Below are 22529 nucleotides of genomic sequence, written 5' to 3' on the forward strand. Positions count from 1 at the left end.
TGCGTTATTATTTGTTTGTTATTTACCACTAATACAATGATTCATTACCATGTCTGTCTAAAGCAACTCTGATTGGCTTGGGTTAAAGCACTTAGGAGATCCTTGGATTCTAGGGACCATATCAAATTAGTCCTCTATTATTAAATGGATCAATTTGGCCCCTATACTATTAAAAAGAATCAAATGAGTTCAAATTGTAACAAAGTTAACATTTGTTGTATTAGAAATATCTTGAAAATTATTATTTAATTGTAGTTCAATTCCAAATAAAAGATTTCATTTACCAAACCATAAAACCTTTAAAAATATTAACTTTGTTAAACAAGTAAATGTTGACTTTATTCCAATTTGGCCTTATTTGATTCCTTTTAATAGTACAGGATTAAATTGATTTATTTAATAATAGAGGACTAATTTGATACAAGAATCTGAGGATCTCCTAAGTACTTTCATCGATTGGGTTGCATTATTGCATTGTAGAGATGTTATTAATATAGTGTAATTTAAATAAAGAAGTTAAATAGATTATTTGAGCATTTTTTCTGTAACCACATACCCATCAACAGTCAAAATTCAGGGATGAATAGGAATGGAATCCACATTTAGGAGACAACATTTCCATGTATGATGAACATTAAACAACAATTCAAGACAGAGGGATTTGCCCTTTAAATAAATAGAATAAAAAGCTTTATTCTGAAACAGACAATTAGGATCCTGATTGAAACACAAACCAACGAAGGGAATTGCCAATAATACATACATACCAACGAACTTTAACACCAGAATATGTTACATTCTCATCAATGGTTTGTACTTTGTAGCATACCCTTTCTTTTTCTTCTTTTTTTTCTAAACCATTTTTTTAATTTAATTTGTGTTGAGATTGAATCTTAATGATTAGAATTAAAAGGTTGTGTTGTGAAGCAAACAAGGAATGCTAGCCTTAAAGCGTATATCATCTATCTGCGGTTGGGTAGTGGTTCATCCGACAAGAAGGAATGGATGAGGGCAAGAGCCTCACTGGGTTTGTTTAGAGGCACCAAGTGACCTGCCCCTCTCACCGTCACTAATGTCAGCCCTTCGTATTCCACTATCCTCCCTCCAACCTGAAATTTTTCAATTTCCCAACTTGATATATAAATATATATACACAAATATTCATATTACATGCAGGTTGATTTTACAGGAAAATGAAGAAGGAACCTGCTTGTTGTGGAACCAAGAACGCCAGGGTGATTTGACTGGGAGCCCAAGTGCTTCAACACAGTATCTGGAACTTATGATAGGTACTCTTCCATCCATGTCCCCACTGTTTATGCCAACCAACCAAAATACATATTAGATAATAAGACCATGGTTTATCGATGGTATCAAGTAGTTTAAATTTTGTTTTGGTGTGTCACAATTTGTTCCAATCAATACCGAACTATGTTCTCATATAGATTAATTTGTAAGCAAATAAACATATTTATACTTATTTAATTAAGATATATTCACATGTATATAATATATTATAATAAAAATTAAATTTTATATATGAAAAAATACTTAAAAGATACTGACAAACTTAAAACAGATACCAAAACATACCGGTGTTAACAATATACCAATTTTAAAACAACACTAATATAGAACAGAGTTAAAAAACTTATTATCATTTCTTCCCTTGGCCCCCACCACCTCCAATCTTTTCTTTTACTTAACTCCTAGAAGGTCCGATTTAGAAGACTTTGAGCATTTATTATTCTTTTTAATAATCTAATTTCATGATTCCATTTCACTCTTATCCACTTTGGCATTTGGTCCAATATTCCAAAAAACCCAATATCTCATATATATGAACTTATTCATGGTCCAATATTCCATTTTATGATAATGGAGTATGAAATATTAGCTTACCTATACATCCATATCTTCAGTTTTCCTTTGATGAGCTTCTCGTAGACAGGCAGTACAGAAAAAACAGAAAAATTATATGAATTCAAGATAGAATCTCTGGGATAAAAAAGAAAAAGTCATGTTAGTGAATCAAATATATCTATAAATATAAACAATACTGCCCTTATACTTACTTGCAGCTCACCCATTTTTCTCCTCTACTGTCAGCATGAATAGATGTTTGAACATCTGGCCTGTTGAAATACATTTCTGAATATGGAGAATAGCATGGATCATACCCTTCTGCAAGTATCCTCACTCTGTTTAACCCATCAAATTTTATCTGCGAAATGGCATGGAACATCTTTTTCATTAGAAACTTTGTGCATAATTTCATGTTAGGTAGCTTGCTAAATTATAGATAGAAAATCACCTTATTAGCAGTTGCTGATGATGTGGTGTTAATAAGACATTTGGGGTCATAAATATTATAAATATCAATCTCTGAGTATGTGTCGAAGACTTGGTTAACAAGAGCATTGCATTCAGTGGACCAATTCAGTTCCTTGAAATCACATGCTTGTTTGATTTTATGGTAGAACTCATCTGATATTACAGAGTGGCTCCAAGCATAGTCCATAATGCCAGTGTAGTCATAGTTATCATCGGTGACTGGATTTCCCACCTGCAACATGTATTGACTATAGTCATGAAAATGGATAAGATGTAAAGGTGTGTGAGTTTATGGTTTTTCATAATTCCTATAGCATGAAAGAAAAGGTTACCATAAAGCCTTGGAGGTTGATGAATGGGTATCGAGTTGTGTCATTGTTTCTATCATACACAAGCTCTGCTAGCTGGGGCACGTAATGGCCTGCAACACATGAAGAATTATTAAATATGTATAGGATTATTATAAGGTAGAGAGCCAAATTTTAATTATAAACTTTTTAGAGGTAAAAAAGTAATTATATCATTTATCAATTTATAATTTCATTATTTTAAGGGACTAAAAGAATTTTTTTTTTACAATTTTATCATATATTAATTTATAATTTTATTATTTTAGAGAGAGACTACATAAGTAATTTTTTATTTTGGAAGGTGAAGGCCTTACCTACCCTATTAGGTTGCCCTTGTAGACACTTGACAATTTTTTTTAATTTATCATATGTGATATATGTGATTTTATTATGCTTTTGAATTTTATTAAATAATGTATTCATATTTAAATTATTAAATGAAAATATGTTAACTATTTTATAATTAAAATATAATAATAATGACGATGGTAATAATTATTATTATTATAAAGCCTAAATGAATATATAATAACGAAAGGGTTTATTTTTCATTAATTTTAGGCTCATGCTGAATGAAAATGCTTAAATGATGAATGTTAATATATTTATCTTATTATATATAAAATTGAAAGTGTAATTCATTATTTTGAATGATTTAAATTAAAACTAAAATGTGATTTACCATGGATGCTTAAATTTAATCATAAAAAGTATTATTCTATTGCTAATTTAGTGATAGAATAAAAATACTTTCATCAATATATATATATATATATATATATTAGGTCAAAATCTATTTTGAATCCTTGTATTTTGACAAATTTTAAACTTTAGTTCATGTAGTTTAAAAGTTAAAATTTAATTTTTATTTATTAATTTGAAAATTCCTAATTTAATCAGGTTAATATTTTTTATTAAAATTTTCAGTTTGAGATATTTGGTTTTATCAATCACATATCTCATCATATAAAATTACCTAATCAAAATGCAAGGCGGAACCAAAAATATTTTAGAGAGCCCGAATAAAGTTGTATATTTTTATTATAGTAAAAATGAAATTTTATTATCTTAACAGTCTATATCTTTATAATTTTTTAAAGATTAAATCAATTTGTTCTCATTTGGGGAGGCCAAAGTATAATTTTATCATATATTAATTTAAATTTTTTAAAATTATAAAAGAACTAAAAGTGGAAATTTTTATTTTAGAGGGGCCGGGCCCCTACTAGTCCGCTCCGCCCCTGTCAACATGCTAAATTAGAAAATTTTAATAGAAAATATTACTATTATTTCTGATCAGATTAAATGTTTAAATTAAAAAAATAAAAAAATTAATTTTTAAAATTTGTAAATATATAGATTAAATCTCAAATTTTATTGAAATATAAAAATATATTTATAAATAAAAAGAAAGAAAAGGAAGATAAATAATACCTGCATAACTCTCCCCAGAGATGAAGAAATCACGAGTTTTGAAGTGTGGAAATCTTTGAAGCCACTCCACCAAAAACATGTATACATCCTCAGCTAAATGAAAAGAGAAATAGAGTTTTAGTTACTTTACTGTTCAATTTTATATAAAAGTTTTGATGTATTATCGCCCTCTATACAAATAGTTGGGAATTACCAACAAAGGCATCGTCCAATTTTGTGAGATCGGAGGTTGTATTGGTGTAAGAGAAGCCCACTCCAACCGGAGATTCTACAAACAGCAAATTCGCCTCTATGGATACAAATCTATGAATTTGTCAGTCTCTTTTCAGAAATATATATATATATATATATTTTATATAATAGGACATGCAGGCCGGGACAGGACAAATTTAGGTCATAATCATATACGACATATCCTTCAATCTCTTAGCCCATTAAATTTTGTGAAGTTTATTTTTTTACTATTTTTTTTAAAATAAAAATAGTTAATCTAATTCGATTTAAGTTTTGTCTATATATATTTTAAATTTTTAATAAAATATATGTTAAATTTTATTTTATATTTACTAATTTTATATATTTTTCTTTATTATAACTTTAAATTATAATATTTATACTATAATATTATTTAATTTTATATAAAATTACATAATATATAAAATTAAAATTAAAATATATATTATAAAATTGTTTGAATCGAGCAAAATTTGAATCTTAAATATTGAAATTCACACTCGACCATGTTTTAAACATTTTTCTTTTGTCTAATATCAATTTCATATATAATATTTTATCCAATCTTACGAATTATATTAGGTGATATTTAGGCTTGACATGCAGCTTGGCCCTTGGACGACAAGAATCAAAATTAAAAATAAATTTTTAAGGGGGTTAAAATGTAACTTTAATTATTATACTAATTTATAATATTATAATTTCTAAGAAGATAATATACTCTCTCTTTTTTCATCAAAATAAAGGAGAGAGAGGATGAACCTTGATTCCAAGCAAATTCGTTGAAATGAAGATCAACACCATTTTCACCAACTCTTAGTGGACCCAACTCCGAAGCTGCACCATAGGCTATTGATGAACAACCAGGTCCTTTAACACCCAACGCATAAAACAAGAGTCATACATACATACATTCATCATTAAATAAATGATTGCATATATTTCTCTAGAAATTGAAAATTCTATGAAATATAAACCTCCATTAAGCCAAAGCAGGAGAGGTTTTTTAGATGCCTCAGACTGTGCTTCAAAGAACCAGTAGAAAAGTGCCCTTCCATGCTCTTCATTCACTGTGACATACCCCGAAAACTGCGATATCGATGGCGTCGCCGGCTGGCTCGGCAGCTTGATTACTCTATCGGATTCTGGACCCAAGGGTGCAGCATTAATGCAAGGAATTAAGAAACCAAGGAAGAAAGATGTGAATGAGTGAGAAATGGAAACTCTTTTAGGTGGAGATCTAGGGCCCATCTTTGGTTCAAAGTTGAACAAATCATCTACAAGTTCAAGAAAGATTTAATGCATTTCACCATGGCGTAGAATTTAAGGAAAAGATGGGGGGGGGGGGCTATTACAGGTTTAACTTGGCTTAAAAAATTCAAACCATGAAAATTGAATGGCTGATATCGATTGGAAACCACGTTTTAGTTGAGGACAAGATAAAGAGCACTTTCAAGCAATAGTTTTGACAGAACTTTTTTATGGATTTGTTTGTTTATAATGGAGCCGCCCGGCATTGACTCGTTATTTGGATGTTGTTGTAGATTTTTCAGAGGACTCGAATGGACTTCATAATGTAGTTTTTGACGTTAAGGATTTGAAAGAATGAAGGGCATGTTTACAAAAAATTATATTGCTTTAATTGTTATCAAAATTGGATTTCTATGTAAAACTTTATCCTCAACTTTAAGCACACACTTCCAATGGTCAATCATTCATTTTCAAAGGAAAGTTTGTCTTTATACCCAAAAGATGTTGCTTAGTACCATTACCATCCATGTATGATTGAAGAAGATATTTTCCAATTTCCAGCAAAAGAGAAGATTGGGTCACCAAAACCAAAACCAAAACTAAAACATTTACCTACCATATTACGAAAGTATGTGTGGTTAAATAATCCACTTGACCTAGTAGATTTAGCCCAACTTGGACTTAATTGGCCCCGCTTGAGTTCAGGTAGACAAGCCGAGTAGGCCGAAGATGAGCCTATACTAAGAAAATAAAACAATCTTAGGCCATAATTTGAATATGGCCCATGAACAAGTCCGATAATCTATTTTGAGGATTAAGTCGTATCTCCAAAATTCAATTTACGTATGCCGAACGCCACAGCTATCCAATATTCACATGATTCCACACTGAAATGGTTGGTTCTTTGATTCCATATTGCAGAGCCTGCAAATAATGGTTGACTATCACAAAAATGTTTCCATGTGGAACAAGAGAGGGGCACCAAATCTTGGTTTCTCTCCCTTTACCACTGACCAAGGGGAAACAGACAAAAGTTTCCAGTTTTGTTTCTTTCTTCCATGAACAGAAATATTTAAGAGTTACAGCTGAATAGTACCTGTTTCATTACATAAACAGGTTTAAATCAGACATGTTTTATTTCATTACAAGAACTTGAACCTTAGCTTCTAAGGGAAAAGTACCTATACTGACTGCTTGGCGCTATTCTAGAGTTCATATACCTAGATTTAAAATTGTAGTACTCCTCAGTTGAATAGCAATGTTGAAGGATATATAAGTAAAGCATGGATAAGCTATCAGGCACTTAGCTCAAGGGGCTCAAGAACCAATTCAGAATTAACTTTCTTATGCTTTCTCTTCTTTCTGAGGGAGAAAGGACGGAGAAGGTATCGGGATAAACGGCTTAATGGATCCTGCAGTCCTTCCATCTCGTAGTGTCCAAACCGCCAATCCCTTTCAATAAAAGGCCTTTGTGTAGGTTCATCAAGGCCTCCTATCAAAATCGAAATGATAAAAGGAATAATAGAAATATTATTATTGGGACTTTAGCATTTTGAGAAAGACAAAAAGAAAACCATCAACAGAAAATACAAATCAATTCGGATTTGCAAATTATAGGAAAATTTTTTAACATGACTCCACAAGGTCATTTTCAAGTGACTAGTTGAGAAATGTAGTGAGCATGCGAGATAGTATAATGACATGCATGAAATGTATTTAAGGTTATGCCAATTGCCTCCTACGTGTATTTATTAAAATTTAGATTTCAAATTCAAAAGCAACTTTATTTCCATGTAGCTATCATGGATCATCCTAGAGAGGGATGCAAGCCAACAGTATCAATCGTTTTAGATTCTATATGCCAAGAACTAATGTCAATAAAAGGAGAGTAATATGAACATGCAATAAGGAGCTGCGATAGTACCTGCATACATCAAACCTTGTTTATTAACTTCCCGATAGAAAGGTCTTGTTTGCTTCTCTTTAGCAGCTTTTTGAAGTTCATTCCATGCTTTTTCCCTGTCTTCACGAGTAATTTTGCCTGTGGTTACCACCTAAAATCAATATGGACTATGATGTTTCAGTACAAACACATAAGAGTAGCAACAGGAAGGCCAATGATGGAACATCCTTATGAATACAATAATAACCTTGGTAAAGAGGTAATATGAAGGACGTGGGATCCGAACAAGGCCATTGGCACGATCAACAGCTACAAGTCCAAACTTGGGACCATAACCATCAGCCCATTCCCAGTTGTCAGAAATAGTCCAAAAAAGGTAACCGAGCACAGGGACACCCTGTAATAAACAACAAGGTTAGTACTTGGTTCTACGACTAACTAATTTCAGAAAACCTAACTCCAGATTTCCTAAAATTCAAAGCCAAACCTTGAGCATTGCTGCATAAACAGCAAGCAAATGCTCTAAAAGATAGGGCCTACGGATCACATCTGTTTCATCGGCAATCCCATTCTCCGTAATGATGAAGGGAACCTTAAGGTGCTTGTATCTTTCATGGAAATCTATTAGCAGGCGAAACAAACCACCTGGATAAACCCCTCGCCCTGATTCACTATACTCATCAGTCTCTACAAGTTTTAGTCCAGCTCCAGATATCACTTCCTGGCCAGCAGAATAATCTCAATAGGTTTATATTGAAGAATAGTACATTTTTTTTAACAGGAAAAAGATGAATGGGAAAAAGGAACGAACCTGTCCATAGTAGTTTATGCCTATAAAATCCAGCTTGTCACATATACTATCCACATACGGAAAAAGGGTGAGAGAATTGGCCAATGTAACAGCAGCAACATCAAAGAGACCATATGGCCTTGTAAATGATACATTATGTGCTACTCCAACCACTTTTTTTGATAATGTGCTGCTGAAATGAAATGGTAATTAGAATGTCATATATTTGGGAAATCTGTCAAACAGGTGAGACATGCAGTATTTCGCAACTTCAAGTATCAAAAATATCTAACTTGTTAGAAATATGTTAATTTTTTTGACAAAAAAATCCTTTTCTCAAGTCTTCATAAGGAAGAAAAACCTTTGTTCATGGATATAGTCGTAGGCCTTTGAATGTGCAATGGCCATCCAATGCAAGGCCTGTCTAAAAACTCCAGTTGGTAAAGCAGAAGTGGCAGCCTCTATCATATCAGGATGGCCTCCGGGCCAAGCACCTGCAGAATAAGTAAGCATACAGAAGACATGAGGTTCATTAAATGTTATCCAATAGTCAACCATATCTGATACGCTGTTGACGACAAGCCTGCATGATAAGCACACAAAAAAGGAGTTAGAAAACAGGCAGGACAAACAAAACCAGAAGTTCCTAAATTAAAAATAGCCTAAAGTGGCTCTCATGAAATATGAATTAGCAGCCTAATCTCTGCCTCAAAGTCCGATTTAGATTTCAGTTAAGAGCACCAATATGTTGAATTCTTACCACTCTCTCACCTAGTAACTATGTGTTTTAACTCCTGCAGTTTACCTTTCTTTTAGTAATATTTAAATCAAAAGTCGTTAAAGATTGTTTATAAAGCTCTCTCTCTCTCTCTCTCTCTCTCTCTCTGTTGGCTTATGCAAGAGAAAGATGAGAATAGAGTTGTCATCAGTCAACCTTGATTGCATTGAGAAAAGTATGATCAGAGCAGCAAAAATACATAACAGAAATTACTATTTGACGGAATATTTACTTGGTAAAGTCCATGAAGTAATCAACAGTTTTCTCCAGCTTCCATCCACCATAATCACCAGCCCATGGGGGCAGTGAGTGATGAAACAGTGTGAGCATCACCTTCATTCCATTAGAGCGAACCCTGCTGATGATCCATTTATATCGCTCCAATGCTGCAAAATTTACCTGAAAAGCAACATCATACTACCTATCTAAATGTGGACCCATTGGCGTTGAATATAAGAAACCAATTAAACTTGGATGCCATACAGGTGTCTTAAATTTGAGCAACAACCAACCAAAAACAATTACTTTTCATCACCAGTATGATAGCCTTCTAAGTACCCTTCAACTTGAGTCTCTTTTACTTACTGAAATCGTAGGACCCCCTATGTGCAGTATGGACGTGATTATGAGAGAGAGAGAGAAACTGGGGTATATTTGAGCCATTATCAAGTATTTGAGCTATTGCCATAACTTTCAGATTTTTATGAAATATTCCCCTGTCACGCCCATGGACAAAGAACCATGTTTCAGTTGCACACCAAACCAAAATTAGATCCGAAGTCAGTCAGAATGACATCAACTTGACTTAGTATGCTAAACTTTCCTACCATTTGTAACTTCTGCCCATATAATGAAAAATGGAAACACAATAGATGGAAAGCATCGTTACAACTGTAAAGTTACATCAAACTTACAGCATCCTTAATCCCATTAACTGGCTCCTGTGGCATGATTCGACTCCAGTCTATTCCCATCCGAAAGATGCTAATGCCAGTATCTTTGGCCAGATTCAGTTCTATATCAGGATCAGACCAAAATTTTAATCTCTCCTCCCTGAAACAATTAAAGCAATTCATTTCTCACGTTGTCAAAAATCAGTGAGGGGTAGGATAAACCTTTCTTGTAAATAAAGGCATCATTTATCAGTTAACAAGGCTTACGGGTGAGGAACATTGTGCCATGCAGCTACATTATGATTGCATTCCTCCTTGGAAGCAGTCTCTTCTTCAGACTCATCCTCTACAAACTTCTGTAACCCTCTTATCATGGCTTCCATGGCAACCTTAAGAGGCTTCTTCTTCTTGCTAGACTCTTTCCTAGCTAATGGAGCTTGATGCGAGCCACCATCAGCAGCACCAATCACTGCATCAGCTTCCATCATATCATCATCACCTTTTTCTGATTTATGACAAGGATTTTCTTCAGCAAACTGTAGCCAAGCATCATTGAGCTTGTCTTCCACATGTGCTGGGGCTGTTGCTAATCCAAAGAAAAACCCATCTTCCTCCTCTCCTAAACACATAAAATTCATCAGATAGCACACAATTTTTTTAACAATCAGATGGAAGTTAAAATGCCTCAATTTGTCACGTAACTAAGAAATATTAGCTCCATTGATACAGTCAAGATAAAAACCTTCTCTTCTTTATCCCCTTTTTCTCTCCTCTGTTACCAGAAATCACTATCTCCCAATGATCTTCCAATTGATACAATCAAGGAATAATAGCAATCCAATTCAGTAAGACTAACAATCCGATTAGCATATAGTTTATTATAAAATTATTGAGTAAATCAAACGATTCGCAAACTTCAGAATTTATTTAAAGTTATGTTTTTATATAAACACAAATTTTATCTATTAATTCTAAAAAAATGTTTTACATTCCAATCGTATTTAATTTCTACTAAACAAACCAAAAAAGACTACTCCTATTGAATTACGTACAAAACAAATGGCGATTTGCTTTCCCTTTCGTTCCTCATACCAAACCTAGACCTATAGTTAACACTGTTTCTCTATCAAAGAGTAGGAAAGTTCACTATAATACTATAGCCTTTTTATATTCTTTTATCGTTCCAATCAAAGAGAAAAATATCCAAAAGAAGAAGCAAAAGAAGAAGAAGAAGAAGAAGCAAGCAACTTCATGAGTATACTTTTCATATACTTGGAGAGCTTCACTCTAAATCCACACAAATGCAGTTCAAAGGCTATAGATAAACAACATTACTTCAAGCAATCAGAGGGAAGAAAAATAGAGTCTGATTGATTAACTGTTCACTTACCGTTGACATTAAAATCAGCAAGAGTATCGGAGGATTCAACGATGGGAGAATCGAACCGTCGGAGATGCTTTTTCCGGTAACGCGAGAAAGAGAAAGCATTAGCTGCGATAGAAACCGTCATGATTATTCCGGCGAGCTTCGTCGCCGAAATAAACAACGCGGCAAACGCCATTATCGGTTTTTGTATTTTTCTTTTTTGTGAAATTTGAGATTAAAACTTCAAAAAAGACTACAAACATTTTGATAAGTGTAAGTGTGAGAAATGGAGTGGTTAATTATCGTTGAGAGACAGGATACGTGACTTGGAAAGACAGTATGCCCCCACGTGGCATAGTTGGATATGGGTATGTATAAGGGGACCAGAGACGGGAGAGTGTCGTGCACGTAACTTGTGTTACGCTTTGTTTTGTAGTGATGTGACAGTTACAGCTTATGATGGCGCGTGTGGCTATGGTTTTATATGCTTCTGGTTGGATCCCCCATGTAATTGAGGCTTGAAGGAGATTAGTTTGACCATAAAATTAGTATATTTCATGTTTTATTAATATGTATCAGTTTAAAATGATAGTACCGATAAAAGCCCATTTTCGAAATTATTTATAGAAATGGGCCGCTCTAAAAAGTAATAATGGGTATAGACCAAAAATATTAAAATGTGTTGATATGGACACATTTTTAGGGAAAAATGCAAAAAAGCATATTGATGAGGATGCGCTTTTTCCCGTGTCAGCAAAAACACGTTAAAATAGACTAAATTTTTGAAAATTTATGAGAATAAGTCTTTATAAAGACGCAAAGTGACAGCACCATTTTTTTAGTAACACTAATTAATATGGAAATAAAACTTACAAATCAGATCTTTATATAAACTCAAAGTCTCATTTTTCTTGTTTTCTTAAGTAATGTGAGATGTGAGATATGTGTATATATAGATTCATGAATAGGTTTGCAACTTGTTCCTAGACAATGTTGGATTCCTTCCTCTTTTAACTAACAACATAAGATAAAATGCTACACTATATTTTATAATTTTTTTTACTTACAGAGGTTCTATTTTTTAATATTTTGTTAACATTTTCTCATATTATAAAATTATCTTTTGATATCTTTAATCCTGTTGCATTTTAGAATTGTTAGCATATATAAAATGACCATTAAAAAGAAAGAACAATTTGCACATATGAAACTTGTACATGCGGTAATCTTCTATTCAATTTTTAATGTTTGAAGTTAATATTCATGCAATTCTAATTTTAAAATAATTTTCCATTATTTCAATTTAGAAGTTATACTTTTAATTTTTAGTTATTTACTTTATTTTATGTTATGAATGTTTGATTAATAAAAATTGATATCTCTTTTTTAAAAATATTTATTTTTTAATATTTACTATACTCATTAAGTTTTTAATCCTAATTTTAATTTAAATTTCATCACCTAATGAATGTTGATAAATTTATTTCAGATGTATTTTGACTAGACAGATAATCTATTTAAACATAGTATATAATTATGTTAAATAAGTTTTTATAGAAATATAATAATAAAATATAATAATTATTTATCATATTTTTATAGCTAGATTAAATTACATTAGTAGTCACTTAACTATGGTTTTTGACTATCGAATTATAAAACTTACAAAATGATCACTCAACTATTAGTAGTTTTTAAATATTTTATTTTTTAATATTTTACTATACTCATTTTATATTTATTTTTTAATATTTTGCTATACTCAACTATTACTATGTTTTCCCTTGAAAATGCATCCACGTTAGCACGTTTTAGTGTTTTCGGTCCATTCGAATAATTATTTTTTGGAGTGGCCCATTTCCATAAATACTTTAGGAAATGGGCATTTTCTGGTACTATGCCCATTTAAATTCGTTTATATTTGAAATTAGTTTAGGAAATGGGCATTTTCTGGTACTATGCCCATTTAAATTCGTTTATATTTGAAATTAGTTAATTTAAATTTATTTAAACTCTGCTCATTTTATTTTAAAATATATATTTATATTATTTTTAATTTAATATTTTATTTTTCCATTTATTTAAATTTTATATACTGGATACTTAACAATTTTTTAATATTTATATTATAGTACTATATATTTTTACTTAATTAATTTTTATGTGTTATAAATTGCATATTCATAATATAATATAATATAATATAATGTAATATAATATGTTACAAACTTAAAAAATGGGTTGGATTGGACCCGAACCTTGAATGTTTGAGTGTAAGTCAGACTCATATTTTAAATAGACCTAATTTTTTGTACGAGTCCATTTTTCGAGTCTAATATTTTTGTTCAAACTTTCTAAAATTTTCTTCAGGCTTGGGCAAGTAACTCAACCCTTGAACAAGTCTAATTTAGTCTCGTCATTTTTGAATTTTGAAATTATATTCATGATTCAAATGATAATTGTTAAATTCATTAAGTTAAATCTACTATTTATAAAATATGATGCGATAAATATATTATCACATGTGTAATGGGTATATCAATTTGCTATTTATACATAATACTTATAAATAGCTATAGTGTTTTGGTTAATAGGTTTAACAACTATTGTTTAAACTGAAATTGAAATTTGAATATAAAGAGTAAAATTCACAACTTATGAATTTACTCGTTATCGTTTTAGGGCAGGACAAGAATTTCAAAATTCAAAAATATAAAAATTAAAATTAATCAAATTAAAATATAAAAATTAAATATACAACTCACACATGATACGAAAGTTATCATCAGTCCATTTGAATGTTAATTAATTGAAAAAGGCTATAATAGGGTTGTGCTAGTATTGGGCATAACCCACAAGGCTACCATCTTACTGGGCATTGGGGTTACATCATCATCACTATTATTTAAGTTGGTGTGTATTTTCATATTTATTAAAAAATAAAAATATGTATATGGTGATAATTAAACCGGTGTCAATTGTATTAGGAAATTTTTAAATTTACTATTCAACCAAAGTTTTATTTTGATTTTGTTATACATTTGAATTTTATTATAAGCATTTTATTAGCTCCATCAATTGCATATATTAAGAATGCTGCTGATTGAATTGGTGTCACAAATTAATTCAACATCAATTCAAGATTAATGGCATCATCATGATAAATAATTGTATTTATTTAGCATTCCTAGTATGATGTGTTTATGTGTTTAAAATTTTATTTTACTCACAATTTAATCTATTTCTTTATTTTAATGTTGTACATATTTCACGTATTATTATTAATTAGTTTCAAACCATTGGTTTTTTATTTATTGATTTTATTTTAAACATACTTGTATGTTCTAAATACATTATTTCCACACGCATACACGTATGATAGAATTTTATTTTATATAAAAGATCTTTTTTAAGGCTATATATAAATTTTAGTTCAATATATATTATGATACATAAGTTTTGGTTTTGTTTATTTATATACATGAAATTTTCATTTATTTTATTTGCCACAAACTACTAACATTATTTCTTATTCAACACTATTTTTACATTTAAAGATTTACTTATAGCATAAATAAATAATTATATTTTATGCAACAAAAGATTTATTAAATTTATTTATTTTTTAAACATGAAGAATTAAATTAAAATTAAATTTTATTATTTTCAAAAAGAAAACCTTTGGATTATAAAATATAAAATTTATAATGTCAAATTTAGCCCTTAATGTTTTATATATATATATATATATATATATATATATATATATATGTTAAATTTATCATTTTTAGCTAAATTTGGCCCTTAACATTTAAAAAAAGTCAAATTCGACCATCAACCTTTTAAAAAGAGTTGAAATGATGCTCTTTAAACAAGAATACTAACTAAAATGTTAACTTTTTAAATACGTGAACGTACATGACAATCCACATGCACTTCATGCTAATTTTTTTATTTTTTAAATTATATATATTTTAAAATTTTAAATTATTTATTGACATGGCATATAAGAAAATAAATTTATGTTAACATGATTTGCACCTAGACTATCATACGAGTTGCCATACAAACAATATTTTAGTCATCATTTTCATTAAGAAAAGCCTTTTTACTCGTTTTTGAAAAATTAAAAGTTTAATTTAATTAAAAAATTAATTTGATAAAAATATAAATATTGAAAGGTTAAATTCATAATTACGCCTTCAAATTATGTAAAAGACTGTCATACCATGAAAGTTAAAGATGGAATAATGATGTCAAAACTAGGAAGTTTGTATCATATTAATAAATTAATAGAGGAAAAGTTATTACATAGGTGTTTTCTAGGCGGAATCAATTATATTAAGCCACATGGCTTATTTTTATGTTAGGATAAAATTTTAAATTATCGGTATTGTTTAAACTGATCGATATCTCAACGAAAGGTATAAAATTAATTGATCTGTGAATTGATACGGACTAGTTGAATTAAGCTAAGAAAACTAGTTGAATTGATTTATATATATATATATATATATAAATTTTTTTTAAAATTCATAATTTATTTTCTTTAAATCATTTGAACCAATCGGATCGTGAACCAATGACCTGACCAACTTGACTATTGTTCTGGTTCTAAAAGCATTGCAAATCACCTTTTTTTTTTATCAAAATAATTAATAACAAAAAAAATCAGCATCAATTTTGTTGATACAATGTACAACGAGGATGTGGTGGTATTAAGGTAGTCAATTCACCTTAAGAGGCGGAGAGCTAGAAAGAGACAAGAAGATAGGCAAAAGACAGTAGAGGAACCTGAGGATGATATGTTCTTAAAAGGTTGCTTGAGAGGCTAAAGATCCTTCCTCCACTGTCTAGGAGGGTATTTATAGGAGACGTCCTATTGTCTACTAGTATGGCATGGTGGGCTGTCACAGAGGGGTGCCTGTCAAAACCATTTACCATTCACAGATGGCTCCATTTGGTCCCTTGCTGAGGTTAAGGTTCAGATAGAGAGCAAGGGTCCAGGAAGGTTGGTCACCGAGGCCTTTGAGCCAACCTAAAGATTGGTCTTAAGTTTCTCAGGTGCCCTATCATGCTAACATGTGTCTAAGTCTAGAAGAGGTACAACAAGCTTTGCTTCTCTCCTTCAAGAAGTTAAGGGATTTAAAAAAAAATATTGCTACTTGTTCGGTTCCAGAATAATCAAATCTTTTCATTTTTTTTCATTCATGATAAAAACAACTCCAATGCAAATTTTCATCAAACACTTTATATATTAGTTTCAATTTCTCACATTAACAAAAACTATACAATCTCTTTAACAAAAACAAACAACCAAAATCCTACAACAATATTCAACGGTTCAAAGACACATTAACAAAATTCAAAAATATCAAAGAAATAATCATATGAAGGCAAAAAAAAAAAATCCTAACCAATTACTAGGATGTTTGGCCCATCTTCGTTGTGGCTTTTTTTTATAGTAAGCTACATCTAAGATCACTATATTATAAGTTTACATTTTGGTTATTCAATTTCAAAAAGTTATAAAATAGTCATTAAACTATTCAAAAGTTTCAGTTAAGTCACTAAATTATTTGAAAGTTTTTGTTTAAGTCAATAGGTTATTAAGTTTTTTTTAAAGTCTAGCTAGTGAGCTCCAAGCAATGATTCGACAATCAGTACGGTGGATCAGTACCCATCAACGAGTAGAAGAAACCTTAAATCCAAGTCAATTTGACGATCAATGTTGAAGGTTAGAGAAAAAAATTCATTGGATTTTGGTTCGCAAATTCGTAATGTTCAAAGTTGTTTAATGAAAAATAAAATTATATCGTAAAAGAAATGTAACATCCTCAAAACCCCCTTGGTCGTAAATAATATGAGATAAAATCTGAGCGAAATAAGGTATAAGATCAAAGAAAATGAAAGTTGCAATATATCAAAAGAAGTTAAATCAAGAAGCATGACATGATGTATTAAGAAGGGACTAAATCATAAATATGCGAAAAGTTTTTGGCTCAAGTGTAAATATTCAAAATTTAAGGGATTGAAATGTAAAAATGAGAAGGTTGAAGGACCAAAAGTGAAAATAATCTAATTTACTAAGATGTGGAATTGGCATGCAGGGACCAAATTGAATAGGTGAAAAATTATGAGGGACTAAATCGTAATTTTATCAAATTAAGTGATGATTCAAGGATGAAATTTTGAAAGATCATAAAGGGTAAAATGGTCAATTAGAAAGAGGGAGAATTCTAGAATGTAATGATGATGTTGATGATATTTTGGTTATTTTTTAATTAATTAGTTAAATATTATTTTATTAATATTTTACTTAGATATTTATTATTATTTTATTTAGAAAATGGTAGTATAAAAAGAGAGGAAGGATGAAGGAAATTTATCATCCTTCCAACGTGAGTGAAAGGGTGAGAAAGAAAGTTTTTTTTCTTTACAATTTAGTCCTTTACCATGAAAACCTACATTTTTACCAAAAATTTTGAAAATTTCCTTAGATATTAAAGAGAGAAGATGAAGTAGAGATTCTAGAGAATATGTTCATCAATTTAGAAGCAAGAAAATAGTAGATGAAAGTGGAGAAAATGAGAAGAAAAAGGAAGGAAAGTGGTGAAGATGAGAAATGCATGGAAATGGAGAAATTCTTGACAAACGAGGTAAATTTCATACTAAACCTACTTGTATTTCTATAGATTGAGTTAAAGATGTCTTGAGTGAGATGTATGAAACATGTATTAAATCTAAATAGTAGAAATAGAAAGTATTTGATGAAGAATAGAGACTTAAAACACTAAATTGGTAAGAGAGATCATGTGATTTGTATGGTGAAAAGTACTAAGATTAAGAAATGAATATGTAATCTACACATAAAAATAAGTGTCTAAATTGTATAGTAATCAAAAGTACAACAATTATGTGTGATTGAATGAAAGATAGTGCAAAGAACCTTGGAAAAGAAAATATTTTTATTAAAACAGTTTGGATAGCAGCAGTGACTTAACCTTGAAAATTCACCTAAAATTATATAAATTTAGTTAGAGATTTAATTAAATATGGAATTAAAGCTTATTGAGTCTAGTTTCATACGGAAGAAACGGTGAAAGAAACATGATTTTATAGTTTGAGATACATTAATTTTCGTGAAACAAGGTTGGAGTGGATTCGGGTTCCTCTGTTCTGACTCTGGAAAATCATAAAAAATTGTAAAAAAAAATATTATGGGTTAAAATTCATATGATTAAATTAATAATGAGTCTATTTTCAATAGAAACAAACAAAAACATCATCCCAACTTCGTACTAAGAGATAATTAATTTTTAGTAAAGAAAGGTCTAAGCTGTCAAGCAACAGAACAGGGACAAATTTGAAGAATTTACTGTACTGATTGGCTAAATTATAAATTTTGAAATTTTTATGGTAAAAAGATATTTGATTCTAGTTTTAAAAACATCAAGTTTTCCATGTCACGACGTGGAAACCCCAATGTCGTGATGACAGTTCAAAATTTTTTATGAACTTTACAATTTGGCCTTTGATCAATTGTGGATGTCTTATTGAGCTCTTTTTACTCATAATTAGTTTTATAGTAAATTCAGTTATTACTAAAATTAGTTAATGATTTAAATTAATTAAATAATATGATAAATTGATCTGAAATTTTCAGTAGTTGCTTCGGCAACAAATGTGACATCCTGATGCCTTGACACGGCGAATGGGTCGGGTATGGGGGTGTTACAAGAAAAGGGAAAGAAGAGTTTTTGATTGATATAGGTGATATAGGCGGTGCAAACAGAGAATGCCATACAACAACGATTTTAACAACCTAATAACTTAAATGAAAACTTTCAAATAGTTTAGTGATCATTGTAATACCCCCATACCTGACCCGATCGTCGAGTCAAGGCATCAGGATGTCACATTCGTTGCCGAAGCAACTACTAAAAATTTCAGATCAATTTATCGTATTATTTAATTAATGTAGATCATTAACTCATTTTAGTAATAATTGAATTTATGATAGAATTAATAATGAGTTAAAGGGGCTCATTAAAACATCCACAGTTGATCAAAGGCCAAATTGTAAAGTTCATAAAAAATTATGAATTGTCGTCGCAACGTTGGGGTTTCCACGTCGTGACATGGCGAACTTATCATCTTGACATCATCTCCATTTTCTTACAAGTTCCCCGTTTTATTTTTATTTATTTATTTTTATATATCATTACCTGAATATATATATTCAAATGTCATAACCGCTACTTCATTTTACATATCATCCACTTACATCTATTTCTAATATCAAGTCCTCATAAAAAAAACATGATATTCAATCAAAGATAACAAAGTATATAAAATTAACACAAATATTAAAATTTTACAAATAAGACCATTGGAGGACTTGCACTTTCAAAAGTGGTTTACCCACTTTACCTATATTTCATAGTTATTTCTAAATTATGCCAATCAATTTAATTCTTCATAAAATTTTAATAAAGAATTCAATATCACATCAATTAACAATTATCCACTTATTATTTTATCAATTCGCTTAAACATACTCACATGTATTAATCATTCCATTACTAGCAACCATTTCAAACATTTCAAATTCATCTACTATATATATATTCATATATTTTTTCCTCCTCCTCTCCATTCCACATCCTTTATGTATATATTTGTTAGAATCTTTAACTTTTAGTATATAACATGCTTATATGTAACATTATCTATAATTCCACTATTTATTTATGTGTTCATATCAAAGCTGTCCACTTGAGTCATAGTCACTAAATTATTTATATCTTGAGCTACAGAATTTAAAATTAAGATCCGCTTGATGTTTTTGAAACTAGACTCAAATATCTTTTTACCATAAAAATTTCAGAATTTATGACTTAGCCAATAAGTACAGTAAATTCTTCAAATTTGTCTCTATTTTGCTGTTTGACGGCTTCGACCTTTCTTTACTAAAAATTAATTATCTCTTAGTACGGCGTTTGGATGATGTTTTCGTTTGTTTTTCTTGAAAATAGACTCATTAAGAATTTAAACATATAAATTTAAAACCATAATTTTTTTTTACAATTTTTTATGATTTTCCAAAGTCAGAACAGGGGAACCTGAATCCACTCCGACCTTATTTCACGAAAATTAATATATCTAAAACTATAAAATTCCGTTTCTTCCATATGAAACTAGACTCAATAAGCTTTAATTAAATATTTAATTAAATCTCTAACTAAATTTTTATAATTTTTGGTAAATTTTCAAAGTTACGTCACTGTTGCTGTCCAAACTGTTTTAATGAAAAAAATATTTTCTTTTCCATGGTTCTTTGCACTATCTTTCATTCATTCACACCTAAATGTCATACTTTTGATTACTATACAATTTAGACACTTATGTTTATGTGTAGATTACATATTCATTTCTTAATCTTAGTACTTTTTACCATACAAATCACATTCTCTCTTACCAATTTAGTGTATTAAGTCTCTATTCTTCGTCATATACTTTCTATTTCTAGTATTTAGATTAAATACATATTTCATACATCTCAATCAAAACATCTTTAACTCAACCTATTGAAATACAAATAGGTTTAGTATGAAACTTATCTCCTTTGTCAAGAATTTCTTCATTTCTCCTTCATTTCCATGCATTTCTCATCTTCACCACTTTCCTTCCTTTTTCTTCTCATTTTCTCCACTTTCATCTACTATTTTCTTGCTTCTAAATTGATGAGCATATTCTCTAGAATCTCTACTTCATCTTCTCTCTTTAATATCTAAGGAAATTTTCAAAAATTTTGGGTAAAAATATAGGTTTTCATGGCAAATGACTAAATTGTAAAGAAAAGAAAACTTCTTTTCTCACCCTTTCACTCACGTTGGAAGGATGATCCATTTCCTTCATCATTCCTCTCTTTTAATACTACCATTTTCTAAATAAAATAATAATAAATATATAAGTAAAATATTAATAAAATAATATTTAACTAATTAACTAATTAAAAAATCACCAAAATATCATCAACATCATCATTACATTCTAGAACTCTCCCTCTTGCTAATTGACCATTTTGTCCTTTATGATCTTTCAAAATTTCATCCTTGAATCATCACTTAATTTGGTAAAATTACGATTTAGTCCATCACAATTCTTCACCTATTCAATTTGGTCCCTGCATGTCAATTCCATATCTTAGTAAATTGGATTATTTTACTTTTGGTCCTTCAAATTTCTCATTTTTACACTTTGATCCCCTAAATTTTGAATATTTACACTTAAGCCAAAAACTTTCCACATATTTACGATTTAGCCTTTACTTTAAATCAATATACTAAAACCTACTCCTTAATCATCATTATTATTATTATTATTATTATTATTATTATTATTATTATCATTTTAATACTCATCAATATTCTCTTTTATCCGCTTTATATCATTTTCTCATTTTACCAAAAATCAATTATACATTATTCAATTTATTACTACTTTTATTATATATCAATTGTAAGGATGTTACATTTATGCTTGTCCCATAGAAATTTTTGCATATTTGCAATTTAGTCCCTTCCTTAATACATCATGTCATGCTTCTTGATTTAACTCTCTTTTGATATATTGTAACTTTCATTTTCTTTGATCTTATACCTTATTTCGCTAAAATTTTATCTCATATTATTCAGGACCAAGGGGTTTTTGAAGATGTTACAATCATTTTGTAACATTTGAAGTTGAGCGACCAAAACATAAACTTACTAATAGTTTAGTAACCTTGAGTGTAATTTACCCCTTTTTTATACAATTCCTCTTATTACTTGTAATCCTTCCAAACCCTTAAACCGAAAGATAATATGTTCATAAGTGCGCTCAAACTCATGTTCTCTCCCGATTGTTATAACAACAACGATACCAACTGAACTAAAATTCTATTGATCATCACCGCCATGGTTGTTAACCCAAATGTTTGGTATGCTGTGAAGGGTTAATTCAATTTTTGGATTCAGTAATTGATTTTTTTTTGGAATAAACCAAGAAACAAAATTTTGTTTAGAAAAATCCTAACTTCTTATAGAAGAAAAAAATTATGGTAAATTTGTTAATTATTTTGATAAAGAAGATAGGTGATTTAGTGATTTATGTTGAAATGGGAAAAATAAATAACATGGTTTAATATAATTT

At 29.9% G+C, this 22529-nt stretch overlaps 2 protein-coding genes across 3 annotated transcripts; both read right to left on the minus strand.

Moving 5' to 3' along the window:
* Positions 1 to 673: 673 nt before the first annotated feature.
* LOC105798902 (serine carboxypeptidase-like 26) lies at positions 674 to 6344 on the minus strand. The gene is made up of 10 exons (XM_012629144.2): positions 5330 to 6344; positions 5115 to 5222; positions 4312 to 4407; positions 4119 to 4211; positions 2667 to 2755; positions 2315 to 2566; positions 2076 to 2224; positions 1903 to 1998; positions 1207 to 1312; positions 674 to 1109 (listed from the first exon to the last, which is right to left on the minus strand). The coding sequence occupies exons 1-10, from the start codon at positions 5601 to 5603 to the stop codon at positions 963 to 965; spliced, it is 1410 nt and encodes a 469-aa protein (XP_012484598.1). The 5' UTR covers positions 5604 to 6344; the 3' UTR covers positions 674 to 962.
* A 293-nt stretch (positions 6345 to 6637) lies between these two features.
* On the minus strand, positions 6638 to 11607 carry LOC105798901 (beta-glucosidase-like SFR2, chloroplastic). 2 transcript variants are annotated; one of them, XM_012629143.2, is made up of 10 exons: positions 11358 to 11607; positions 10235 to 10586; positions 9989 to 10127; positions 9307 to 9473; positions 8658 to 8879; positions 8318 to 8486; positions 7994 to 8227; positions 7754 to 7903; positions 7528 to 7657; positions 6638 to 7095 (listed from the first exon to the last, which is right to left on the minus strand). In XM_012629143.2, exons 1-10 carry the CDS (start codon positions 11527 to 11529, stop codon positions 6899 to 6901), a joined length of 1932 nt encoding a protein of 643 aa, XP_012484597.2. In that variant the 5' UTR covers positions 11530 to 11607; the 3' UTR covers positions 6638 to 6898. The 2 variants fall into 2 exon arrangements, with proteins under 2 accessions (XP_012484597.2, XP_012484596.2); XM_012629142.2 differs by having other exon boundaries at positions 8318 to 8489; positions 11358 to 11606.
* Positions 11608 to 22529: the final 10922 nt, after the last annotated feature.

Source organism: Gossypium raimondii, chromosome 9, assembly GCF_025698545.1.
Source record: "Gossypium raimondii isolate GPD5lz chromosome 9, ASM2569854v1, whole genome shotgun sequence".
NCBI classification, from domain to species: Eukaryota; Viridiplantae; Streptophyta; class Magnoliopsida; order Malvales; family Malvaceae; genus Gossypium; species Gossypium raimondii.